General features: G+C 53.4%; 1 protein-coding gene and 1 long non-coding RNA gene across 19 annotated transcripts in view; both read right to left on the reverse strand.

Annotated features, from left to right (window-relative positions):
* Positions 1-3,974, reverse strand: part of AP3D1 (adaptor related protein complex 3 subunit delta 1) — a 59,918-nt gene extending 55,944 nt beyond the window's left edge. For 15 of the 18 annotated variants that reach the window (XR_013409436.1, XR_013409441.1, XR_013409437.1 and 12 more), the window contains exon 1: positions 3,658-3,974. Coding sequence is in view for 7 of the 18 variants with exons in the window: in XM_077978926.1 (XP_077835052.1) it covers positions 3,658-3,753 (96 nt within the window). In the remaining 11 variants the exon portion in view is untranslated. Of the gene's footprint in view, positions 1-3,248 lie in introns of all 18 variants that reach the window. The other 3 variants (XM_077978928.1, XM_028838669.2, XM_077978931.1) reach the window with 1 other exon arrangement.
* LOC144336972 (uncharacterized) overlaps positions 1-12,644 on the reverse strand; it is a 102,762-nt gene that overhangs the window by 88,624 nt on the left and 1,494 nt on the right. The gene's annotated exons all lie outside the window — the stretch shown is intronic.

A 12,644-nucleotide genomic window follows, 5' to 3' on the forward strand; every position in this document is an offset into this window, starting at 1 on the left:
GTGTTAAAAGTCATTTGGCTGGCTTGGCGCGGTGGCTCAAGCCTGTAATCCCAGCACTTTGGGAGGCCGAGACAGGCGGATCACGAGGTCAGGAGATCGAGACCATCCTCGCTAACATGGTGAAACCCCGTCTCTACTAAAAAAAATACAAAAAACTAGCCGGGCGTGGTGGCGGGCGCCTGTAGTCCCAGCTACTCTGGAGGCAGAGGCAGGAGAATGGCGTGAACCCGGGAGGCGGAGCTTGCAGTGAGCTGAGATCCGGCCACTGCACTCCAGCCTGGGTGACAGAGCGAGACTCCGTCTCAAAAAAAAAAAAAAAAAAAAAAAAAAAAGTCGTTTGGCTTTTGTGCCAATTCTACCGAGCTTTAGAAACTGAGGACACTCTCAAGTGGACCAAGACACGTACGAATGAGACCACTACTTATGCTTTTTAAAAGGACTCATCTGGGCCAGGCACTGTGGCTCAAGCCTGTAATCCCAGTACTTTGGGAGGCCGAGACGGGCGGATCACGAGGTCAGGAGATCGAGACCATCCTGGCTAACACAGTGAAACCCTGTCTCTACTAAAAAGTACAAAAAACTAGCCGGGCGAGGTGGCGGGCGCCTGTAGTCCCAGCTACTTGGGAGGCTGAGGCAGGAGAATGGCGTGAACCCAGGAGGCGGAGCTTGCAGTGAGCTGAGATCCAGCCACCGCACTCCAGCCTGGGCGACAGAGGGAGACTCCGTCTCAAAAAAAAAAAAAAAAAGGACTCATCTGAATGGGTTTTGCATGGGAACCCGATAGGTTCACATGTGCACACAAGTATCACATGCAGAAATCAAAGTTTCAGGACCGGACAGTTACCGTATGTGTCTGTACCCTGGTCTTTTCTAGTTTCTTTTCCTTTTTCTTACCTAGCATAACCCATTAAACTGAATTTACAACCCACAAAGAGGTCACAGCCTGAGGTCTGGAAAACAGTGAACTAGACAACCTCAGCGCTCTGGTGCTTCCAGGAAACCGCGTTTCACTGCAGCATCCTCAGCGTCATTCAGCAAGGAGGCAGGTGACCGTCATCCCCACTTACACAGAAGGAGACAGAGCAGGGGGCTCTCCATGGGCCGCCCCAGGAAGTCAGCCACTCAGCCAAGCACCTGGACTCGGATTTCCCAAACCTCACGCCATTTTCACTCCATCGCGCTGCTTTTCCACGCCGCTTTCAAAGTCACGGCTGAGCCTCGCTTCCATGATGCCACGCTCAAGTTTTAGGGGAAAATCCATTACGAAATGGAAACTGTTTTTGGAAACTATACTGCCGCAGAAAACGCACACCATCTAGAGTCTTCGTTCCGGGCGCGGTGGGTGGGAGGGAAGAGCCCACAACATACGGTATACAGGGTAGCTGCGTTTTCAGAGTGAGTGCGGGTGCTGGGGGGACGGCTAGAACCGTCACTGAACAGTCATTTGCTGCTCTCCAATCAGGAGACTCCAGCAGCTGCAGACAACATCCAGAATCAGACATGAACAGCTGAGTTACGACCCTCTGGGCCACAACAACGGTCTTCTGGCGAGAAAGCCGGGTCCCCAGACACCACACGTCCTGTCTGAAATCACCCACTGGCCAACGGCAGGGCCCATGAGGAAGTCTGGGACTTTCAAGGACGCGCTGCGCCGTTTAAAATTGTTTCCCAGCCGGATGCAGTGGCTCACACCTGTAATCCTAACACTTTGGGAGGCTGAGGCGGGCGGATCACCTGAGGTCAGGAGTTAGAGACCAGCCGGACCAACATGGTGAAACCCCCTCTCTACTAAAGATACAAAAAAAAAAAAAATAGCTGGGCGTGGTGGCGTATGCCTGTAATCCCAGCTACTCAGGAGGCTGGGGCAGGAGAATTGCTTGAACCTGGGAGGCAAAGGTTGCAGTGAGCCAAGATCATGCCTTTGCACTCCGGCCTGGGCAACAAGAGCAAAACTCTGTCTCAAAAAAAAAAAAAAAAAAAAAAATGTTTCCACCACCAATACCCCCTTGAAGGGGCCCACGCTTGTAGGGAAAGCGCTATGAACTCACACCAATTCCAAAGGAAGAAACCCAGGCTCAGGGGCTTCCCAATGAAGGCAGGCACATCCCCCTGAAAACCACGCCCCAGACTAGAGGTGTGGTCCTCCACTGGACAAACCCCCCGGCCCGTCCTCAGGATTCCAGAACAGGCTGCTCAGTGACATGTGCTGACAGGGACAGGGACGGGCACTGGGAGATCCTGCCTGTGCAGAAAAAGGCCTCTCGGGAAGCAAAGCACATTTCCAATCTGGTGAACCACGCTCAGTACAGTAAAAGCAGGCCCATCAGCCACGCTTTCAACTCACAAAGAATCTGAACATTACTCCAGTTAGTTACACATTGTAACCAAAGCAGTTAGGCAGAGCTTCTGAGATGATGAAAACCAAGGAGGCCAAAGGTAAGGGGGGTGGAGAAGAACAAAAATGACCTCATTAAGGTGGGGGCAGGCGAAGCCACACCACTTCCAGAAAAGTGTAAAGGTGTAACAATCCGGCAAGAGCTCAGGTTCCCAGGGAGAGGGGCAATGGGCTGAGGGACACAGAGCCTGCAAGCAAACCCCTTCACTTCCCTGCCCTCCTGGGCACCTCGTCCGGGACACAGCCTCTGGCACTGGGACTGGTGCGGTATCAGAGGCGGATCTCCTTCAGGCCGGCCTTGCTGTCCACGCAGGGAAGCAGACAGGCAGTCCTCAGGTAGGACACTTTCTAAGGCTCCCACTGCCCAAGGGCTGCATGGGTATCCTTCAAGGAAGCAAGACGCTTGCTGGCCACTGTGCCCATTCTTTTTCAATCTAGGTCACAGGTTGGGGGAAGGGAGAAGCGGGAAGGAAACGATCCCCATAGTTGTAATTTTACTTCTGGAAAACCGTTTCCTCGCGCTGGCTTTCAGGTTCCTACTTGAAGTCAGCTTCCCCATTCCAGGTTCCCCCAGGCTGCTACCTCACTCGGGCTTAGGATGCCGCTGTCCTCCCTCCTTCCCAGCAGCAGCCTCGCCTTCCTGGGAACCGGGGCACTGGAGGCAAGGCCCCAAGACCCTGCCCGGTTCCGAGCCAGGCCCCAGGCAGCAACCTGGACACGCATTTACACTACCCAGAAGGAAGGAGTTTCTCCAGGGGCGGCCCAGGACCCCCTGCCCCGGTCTCCCAGGGAGGGTCCGGGGGCGGGGCCCGGGCTCCTGCATTTTTAATCGGTGATTCGGAAACACACTCACGTTGGAGAAACTCTGTCCAAGGACCTCGGAAGTCTCCTGGGAGGGTCACCCGAGCCAAGCGGGAGGTGGGCCCGAATCTCCCTCTGAGCGAGTAAACTGAGGGTCCAGGGGGAGAGCACGCATCGGCGGGGCTCAGAGCATTGCATTTTGAACAGCGCTTCCCCGCGGTGATCCGATGAGGCGAGGACCCTAGACGTGCTGCTCTAAGGCCTTCGCCCCTCGGGGGTAAACTGAGGCTGAGGGACCGAAGACGAGGGCGGCGCCCCAGGCCCAGGCCAGGCAGGGCCGGAGCCGAGAGCGGGACCTCGAACTAAGACAGAGCCCGGGCCGAGCAGGCCCAGTGAGCAGCGCTGGGCCCGGGGCTGGGGCGGTGACCAGGCCGAGCCGCCCCTTGGCGCGCCGGGCTCACCTCGTCCTCCTTGTGGTTACGGATGCCGCGGACCAAGTCCTGCAGATTCTTGTCGAACATGCGGTCGATGCTGCCCTTCACCATCTTGAGGGCCATCGCGGCGGCCCACGGGCTTTTGCCCCGGGAGGCCCGCGGCCGGGCGCCGTGAGGGGGCCTGGGGCCCGCGCCTGCCGCCCGCGGAGCGCTGCGCTGCCGGCCGCTGCGGCGGGGCAGGCTCCCAGGCCAGGGCGGCGGCGGGGTCCAAGGACCGCCGCAGAGGTGGCAACCCGCTCGGCAGGTGCCGCGATCTTGCTCCGGGCCACTTGCAAATGGCGGACAAGATGGCGGCCGGTCAGCTGACCGCGAGCGCCCGGTCCCAGCCGAGCCGGCCTCAGAAGCCCCACCTCCCAGGAAGCCCCGCCCCTTCACCTCCCTGGCGGGGAGACGCTGCATTTCCCTGACGACGACAGGTATCCCAATGGAAATGTGGCACCACCTTCTCCGGCTCGCGGCCCCGCCTTTTCCGGCCAAAAGACCTGCGCTTTCATTGGTCAGTGACCTCCGGAACTCCGCCTTCTTCCTCGTTCTGGGCTCTAGCCACGCCCTTAGAGTCTGGTCCTGACCCTCCCATCAGCTGACGGGTGTGGGCGTGGCTGGATGTGGGCGGGGTGCCCACGTGGAGCTTAGCCGGCAAGTTCTCGGGGAAGACTGGAGCTCCGCCTTTCCTGAATGTGAAAGCTGACGCGTCCTGAGAGCCTCCAAACCCAACGCCTGGGCGGGTGGGGGAACGGGTCCTGTGGTTCCTGCAGCCTCACAACATCCTGTGAAATGGGCAAGACAGAGATTAACATGCCCACAGGAAGAAAATGAGGCCAGAGACAAGACTACGACATTGTCATTCATTCAATAAACATTTGTCGAGGGCCCACTGTGTGCCAGGCATGGTAAGGGGCGCTGGGCATGCAGCAGTAAATGAGATATACTGAGTCCCTGCCCTCCGAGATACATCACTGAGATTGTAAAAAAAAAACTTTAAGCTCGGCCAGGCTCGGTGGCTCATGCCTGTCATCCCAGCACTTTGAGAGGCCAGAGCGGGAAGATCACTTGAGGTCAGGAGTTCGAGACCAGCCAGGCCAAAATGGTGAAACCCCGTCTCTACTAAAAATACAAAAATTAGCTGGCTGTGATGGTGGGCACCTGTAATCTCAGCTACTTGGGAGGCTGAGACAGGAGAATCGCTTCAACGCGGAAGGCGGAGGTTGCGGTTAGCCAAGATGGCGCCACTGCACTCCAGCCTGGCAACAGAGCAAGACTCCGTCTAAAAAAAAAGAGAGAAAGTAACAGCAATAAAAACTGGGGTAAGATGGGCCAGGCGCGGCAGCTCACACCTGTAATCCCAGCACTTTGGGAGGCCAAGGCGGGTGGATAATGAGGTCAAGAGTTTGAGACTAGCCTGGCCAATATAGTGAAACCCCATCTCTACTAAAAATACAAAAATTAGCTGGGCGTGGTGGCATGTGCCTGTAATCCCAGCTACTTGGGAAGCTGAGGCAGAAGTATCTCATGAACCCAGGAGGCGGAGGTTGTAGTGAGCTGAGATAGTGCCACTGCACTGTACCCTGGGCAACAGAGCAAGACTCTGTCTCAAACAAAACAAAACAAAACAAAAAAACTGGGGTAAGATGTTTATAATACTTATATCTGACAAATGACTTATATCCTGGTGGGGCAGGATGGCTGACACCTGTAAAATCCCAAAGTTTAGGAAGAATCTCTTGAGCCCGGGAGATAAAAACCAGCCAGAGCAATATAGTCAGACACTCATCTTAAAAAAAAAAAAAAAAAGGCCAAGGGTGGGGCAGGGAGGATGGGTGCAGTGGTTCACACCAGTAATCCCAGCACTTTGGGAGGCCTAGAGGGACAGATCACATGAGGTCAGGAGTTCGAGACCAGCAAATTAGGCCAGGCACGGTGGCTCACACCTATAATCCCAGCATTTTGGGAGGCCGAGGCGGGCGGATCACAAGGTCAGGAGATCAAGACCATCCTGGCTAACATGGTGAAACCCCGTCTCTACTAAAACTACAAAAAATTAGCCGGGCGTGGTGTTGGACACCTGTAGTCCCAGCTACTCGGGAGGCTGAGGCAGGAGAATGGCGTGAACTCAGGAGGTGGAGCTTGCAGTGAGCCAAGATCCCGCCACTGCACTCCAGCCTGGGCAACAGAGCAAGACTCCGTCTCAAAAAATTAATTAATTAATTAACCGGACGTGGTGGAAGGCGCCTGTAATCCCAGCTACTCAGGAGGCTGAGACAGGAGAATGACTTGAGTCCAGGAGGCAGAGACTGCAGTGAGCTGAGATCGCGTCACTGCACTCCAGACTCAGCAAAAGAGCGAAACACGGTCTCAAAAACAAAGGGGGTGGGGTGGGATGGGGACTGGGCACAGTGGTTCATGCCTATAATCCCAGCACTTTGGGAGGCCGAGGAGGACAGATCCCTTGAGGTCAGGAGTTTGAGACCAGCCTGGCCAACATGGTGAAATTCCACCTCTACTAAAAATACAAAAATTTGTCAGGCATGGTGGTGGGCGCCTGTAATCCCAGCTACTGGGGAGGCTGAAGCAGGAGAATGGCTTGAACATAGGGAGCAGAGGTTGCAGTGAGCTGAGATCACCCCATTACACTCCAGCCTGGGAGACAGAGCAAGATTTCCGTCTCAAAAAAAAAAAGGGAACTGCTGGGCATGGTGGCTCCATATCTTCGGAGGACATATTCATGCATTTCTATCAGGAATAGTAGAGTAATCGGTGGGTAATAGAACATATATGTGCCAGCACTGGAAGCTGGTGCCAAACAGTTTCCAGCCGTCCTTGTGATTTCTTTCCCCCCACCCGAGACGGAGTCTTGCTGTGTCGCCCAGGCTGGAATGCAGTGGCGTGATCTCGGCTCACTGCAACCTCTGCCACTGCAACGACCTGATTTTTTTTTCTTTCTTTCTTTCTTTTTTTTTTTTTTGAGACGGAGTCTCGCTTTGTTGCCCAGGCTGGAATGCAGTGGCGCGATCTCAGCTCACTGCAACCTCTGCCTCTTGGGTTCAAGCAATTCTCCTGCCTCAGCTTCCTGAGTAGCTGGGATTACAGCTGCCTGCCACCACCTCCAGCTAATTTTTGTATTTTTAATAGAGACTGTGTTTTGCCATGTTGGCCAGGCTGGTCTCAAACTCCTGACTTCAGGTGATCCGCCCTCCTCGGCCTCCCAAAGTGCTGGAATTACGGGTGTGAGCCAGTGCACCAGCCTGCTCACTGCAACCTCTGCCTCCCAGGTTCAAGCAATTCTCCTGCCTCAGCCTCCCAAGTAGCTGGGACTACAGAGCCGTCCGCCACCACGCCTGGCTAATTTTTGTGGTTTTTTTTTTTTTTTTTTTTTTTTGTTGAGACGGAGTCTCGCTCTGTCGCCCGGGCTGGAGTGCAGTGGCCGGATCTCAGCTCACTGCAAGCTCCGCCTCCCAGGTTTACGCCATTCTCCTGCCTCAGCCTCCCGTGTAGCTGGGACTACAGGCGCCCGCCACCTCGCCCGGCTAATTTTTTGTATTTTTAGTAGAGACGGGGTTTCACCGTGTTAGCCAGGATGGTCTCGATCTCCTGACCTCGTGATCCGCCCGTCTCGGCCTCCCAAAGTGCTGGGAATACAGGCTTGAGCCACCGCGCCCGGCCAATTTTTGTGTTTTTAGTAGAGATGAGGTTTCACCATGTTGGCCAGGATGGTCTTGATCTCCTGACCTCGTAATCTGCCCCCTTCGGCCTCCCAAAGTGTTGGGATTACAGGCATGAGCCGCCGCGCCCGGCCTAAATATGGGTTCTTCAGTCCTCAGGCGAAGGCCTAGGGAAACAGAATCTCTCTGTCTTTCTGTCCTCTTTTCACTGCCCAAGGCAGGACTGTAATCTGATTGGGAGCCCCAAGACCTCATTCCAGAGAGGGTCATGCCCCATACCTTGGAGGAAGGAAAGCTGCGCAGAGACACAAAGAGGAATCTGGACAGACAGGCCCCGCCGGGCTCCCCAGTCAGTCCATTCATATGAGATCATACTAATGCCTAATTACATTTCTTTTTTTTTTTTTTTTTTTTTCAGACGGAGTCTCGCTCTGTCGCCCAGGCTGGAATACAGTGGCGCAATCTCGGGTCACTGTAAGCTCCGTCTCCCAGGTTCACGCCATTCTCTTGCCTCAGCCTCCCGAGCAGCGGGGACTACAGGTGCCGCCACCTCTCCCGGCTAATTTTGTGCGTGTGTGTTTTTAGTAGAGACGGGGTTTCGCCGTGTTAGCCAGGATGATCTTGATCTTCTGACCTTGTGATCCGCCCGCCTCGGCCTCCCAAAGTGCTAGGATTGCAGGCCTGAGCCACCGCGCCCGGCCTACGTTTCTTTATGATGGTGAATCATGTCTATTTAATGAAGCCGCCATTAAAACCCAAAAGGGGGCCGGGGGCATGGCTAGTGCCTGTAATCCCAGCACTTTGGGAGGCCGAGGTGGGTGGATCACCTGAGGTCGGGAGTTCAAGACCAGCCTGGCCAACGTGGTGAAATCCTGTCTCAACTAAACATGGTGAAATCCTGTCTCAACTAAGAAAGAAAGAAAGAAAGGAAGGCCGGGCGCGGTGGCTCACGCCTGTAATCCCTGCACTTTGGGAGGCCGAGGCGGGCGGATCACGAGGTCAGGAGATCGAGACCATCCTGGCTAACACGGTGAAACCCTGTCTCTACTAAAATACAAAAAATTAGCCGGCGCGGTGGCGGGCGCCTGTAGTCCCAGCTACTCGGGAGGCTGAGGCAGGAGAATGGCGCGAACCTGGGAGGCGGAGCTTGCAGTGAGCCGAGATGGTGCCACTGCACTCCAGCCTGGGCGACAGAGTGAAGACTCCGCCTCGGAAAAAAAAAAAAAAAAAAAAAGAAAGAAAGAAAGAAAGAAAGAAAAAGAAAAAGTTAAAGCTGGTCTATAAGGATTGCCAGGGGCGGTGACTCATGTCTGTAATCTCAGCACTTTGGGAGGCCAAGGTAGGTGGATTTCTTGAGCCTAGGAATTCAATTCAAGACCAGTCTGGGCAACAAGGCAAAACCTTGTTTCTACAAAAAATACAAAAATTAGCTGGGCATGGTAATGCCCCTGTGTTCCCAGCTACTTGGGAGGCTGAGGTGGAAGGATTATTTGAGCCCAGGAGGTTGAGGCTGTCGTTGAGCCATGACCTCGCCACTGTACTCCAGCCTGGGTGACTGAGCAAGCCTCCTTCTCAAAACAAACAAACAAACAAGCAAAAACACAACAGTCAGGCGTGGTGGCTCACTCCTGTAATCCCAGCACTTTAGGAGGCCGAGGCGGGCAGATCATGAGGTCAGGAGTTCAAGACCAGCCTGGTCAACATAGTGAAACGCTGCCGCTACTAAAAATACAAAAAAAAAAAAAAAAAATTAGCCGGGCTCAGTGGCAAGTGCCTGTAGTCCCAGCTACTCTGGACGCTGAGGCAGGAGAATTGCTTGAACCCAGAAGGTGGAAGTTGCAGTGAGCTGAGATCACGTCATTGCACTCCAGCCCGGGTGACAGTGTGAAACTCCAGCTCAAAAAAAAAAAAAAAGAATTAGCCAGGTGTGGCACACACCTGTAATCCCAGCTACTCAGGAGGCTGAGGCAGGCGAACCACTTGAACCCAGGAGGCGGAGGTTGCAGTGAGCTGAAATTGTTCCCCTGCACTCCAGTCTGGGTGACAGAGCGAGACTCTATCTCAAAAAAAAAAAAAAAAAAACAAATTAAGTCCCTATCATACTCCCTGCCCCCTTCTCTACTGGACTTTTCCCCTATTTTCCAACACGCTCTGTTTTCTACCTAGTTATTTTGTTTATTATTATCCTCCTCCCACCTGAACACAAATTCTATGGTATTGGGACTTTGTCCTTTTGTTTTCTGTATGGGTGGGCATTTAAGAAATGTTTAACTTGGCCGGCCGCGGTGGCTCAAGCCTGAAATTCCAGCAGTTTGGGAGGCCGAGACGGGCAGATCACGAGGTCAGGAGATCGAGACCATCCTGGCTAACAGGGTGAAACCCCATCCCTACTAAAAAATACAAAAAAAGTAGCTGGGCGAGGTGGCGGGCGCCTGTAGTCCCAGCTACTCGGGAGGCTAAGGCAGGAGAATGGTGTAAACCTGGGAGGCGGAGCTTGCGGTGAGCTGAGATCCGGCCACTGCACTCCAGCCTGGGTGGCAGAGGGAGACTCCATCTCAAAAAGATAAAAAAAGAAAGAGAAGAAAAAGGAAGAATGGTTTTGATGACAGTGCTGTTCTTCCATCACTGGGAGTTGGTGGGCTGGCTGCAACCTCCAGGGTGGCCAGCAGAGAGCAGTGCTAGCCAGACTCAAAGAGGGGGCAGCTTCTCTCCGAAAAGATCCTGGCCTGGAGCCCTGAGCTCTAGCAGGAGATAGGGACAGTTGTCATCAGTCCCAGCTCCAGCCCGAATCTGTTATCTTGTCCCCAAATTATCCATCCTTTCATCCATCCTTCCACCTCCCCATCCACCCAGCCACATATCGAATCATCCATTCATACATACATACATCTACCCACCCATCATCCATCCATCCACCAACCCATTCATCCATCCATCCATCCATCCATCCATCCATCCATCCATCCATCCATTCACCCATCCACCTATCCACTCACCCACTAACCCATCCATTCACCCAGCAATCAACAACATTTATTGAAAAAAAACCAAACATGGCAACAAGCAAAAACACAACAGTCAGGCGCAGTGGCTCACGCCTGTAATCCCAGCGCTTTGGGAGGCCGAAGTGGGTGGATCATCTGAGGTCAAGAGTTCAAGACCAGCCTGGGCAACATGGTGAAATCCTGTCTGTACTAAAGATACAAAAATTAGCCGGGCGTGGTGGTGTGCGCCTGTAATCCCAGTTACTTGGGAGGCTGAAGCAGGAGAAGCACTTGAGCCTGTGAGGCAGAGGTTGCAGTGAGCCGTGATTGCACCATTGCACTCCAGCCTGGGCAACAGAGCAAGACTCCGTCTCAAAAAAAAAAAAAAAAAATTAGCAAGGCATGGTGGCACGTGCCTGTAATCCCAGCTACTCGGGAAGCTGAGGCAGGAGAATACCTTGAACCCAGGAATTAGAGGTTGCAGTGAGCCAAGATCGTGCCACTGCACTTCAACCTGGCGACAGAGTGAGACTCCATCTCAAAAAAAGATTAAATAGGCCGGGCGTGGTGGCTCAAGCCTGTAATCCCAGCACTTTGGGAGGCCGAGACGGGCGGATCACAAGGTCAGGAGATTGAGACCATCCTGGCTAACACGGTAAAACCCTGTCTCTACTAAAAAAAAAATACAAAACACTAGCTGGGCAAGGTGGTGGGCACCTGTAGTCCCAGCTCCTCAGGAGGCTGAGGCAGGAGAATTGCGTAAACCTGGAAGGCGGAACTTGCAGTGAGCTGAGACCCGGCCACTGCACTCCAGCCTGGGCGACAGAGCGAGACTCCGTCTCAAAAAAAAAAAAAAAAAAAAAAAAAGAGATTCAATAAATAAAACAAAACAAAACAAAACAAAAAAACAAACAGCCACGCATCCATCCATCCACCCACCTATCCATTCACCCATCCACCTATTCACCTATCCACTAATCCATCCATCTACTCATCCACCCATCAACAACCTTTGTTGAAAAAACAAACATCCACCCATCTATCATCTATCCATCCACCCATCTATCACCCATACACCCACCCATCCATCCATCTATCCACCCATCTATCATCCATCCACCCACCCATCCATCCATCTATCCACCCATCTATCATCCATCCACCCACCCATCCATCCATCCATCCACCCATCTATCACCCATCCATCCATCCACCCATCTATCATCCATCCACCCACCCATCCATCCATCCATCCACCCACCCATCTATCATCCATCCACCCATCTATCATCCATCCACCCACCCATCCATCCATCCATCCACCCATCTATCATCCATCCACCCACCCATCCATCCATCTATCCACCCATCTATCATCCATCCACCCACCCATCCACCCATCCATCCACCCAGCTACCCACCGACTCATCCATCCACCCACCTACTACCCCATCCACCCACTCACCCATCCACCCATCAACAACGTTAGTTGAAAAAAACAAACATCCACCCACCCACCCATCCATCCCCATCCACCCATCCACTCACCCGTCCACCAACCCACCCATCCACCCATCCATCCATCCACTCATCCATCCATCCATTCAACAACATACTAAGTATCTACTGTATGCCACTTTGGCCAGGAGCAGGAACGGAGAACAAAGCCGTAGGCAGCAGAAGGATTAGAGAAAAGTGATCCAGCAGACGTCAGGACAAATGGAAGAGCTTGCTCAAGTTTGTCACATGGAGGAGCAGAGAGGAGGCTGGCAGAGCTGGTGGGGATGGAGGAAATTGAGCTTGATGGGTTGATAAGGGGCACATCAGACATCATTTAACAGAAGCATTCATTTAGCAACTGTGTTGTATCCCACGTGTGTTCTTTTTTTTTCTTTTTTTTCTTCCCTCCACAGCTCAGCAGAATTTTTTTTTTTTTTAGAGACAGGGTCTTGCTCTGTTCCCCAGGTTGTAGTGCAATGGCACCATCTGAGCTCACCACAGCCTCAGCTCCTGGGCTCAAGCAGGGGCCCAGCTACTTTTTTTGTATTTCTTTCTTTTTTTTTTTTTTTTTTGAGACGGAGTCTCGCTCTGTCACCCAGGCTGGAGTGCAGTGGCCAGATCTCGGCTCACTGCAAGCTCCGCCTCCCGGGTTCACGCCATTCTCCTGCCTCAGCCTCCCGAGTTGCTGGGACTACAGGTGCCCGCTGCCTTGCTCAGCTATTTTTTTGTAGTTTTTTAGTACAGACGGGGTTTCACCGTGTTAGCCAGGATGGTCTCGATCTCCTGACCTCGTGATCTGCCCGTCTCGGCC

This window comes from Macaca mulatta, chromosome 19 (assembly GCF_049350105.2).
Source record: "Macaca mulatta isolate MMU2019108-1 chromosome 19, T2T-MMU8v2.0, whole genome shotgun sequence".
In the NCBI taxonomy this organism is placed as follows: Eukaryota; Metazoa; Chordata; class Mammalia; order Primates; family Cercopithecidae; genus Macaca; species Macaca mulatta.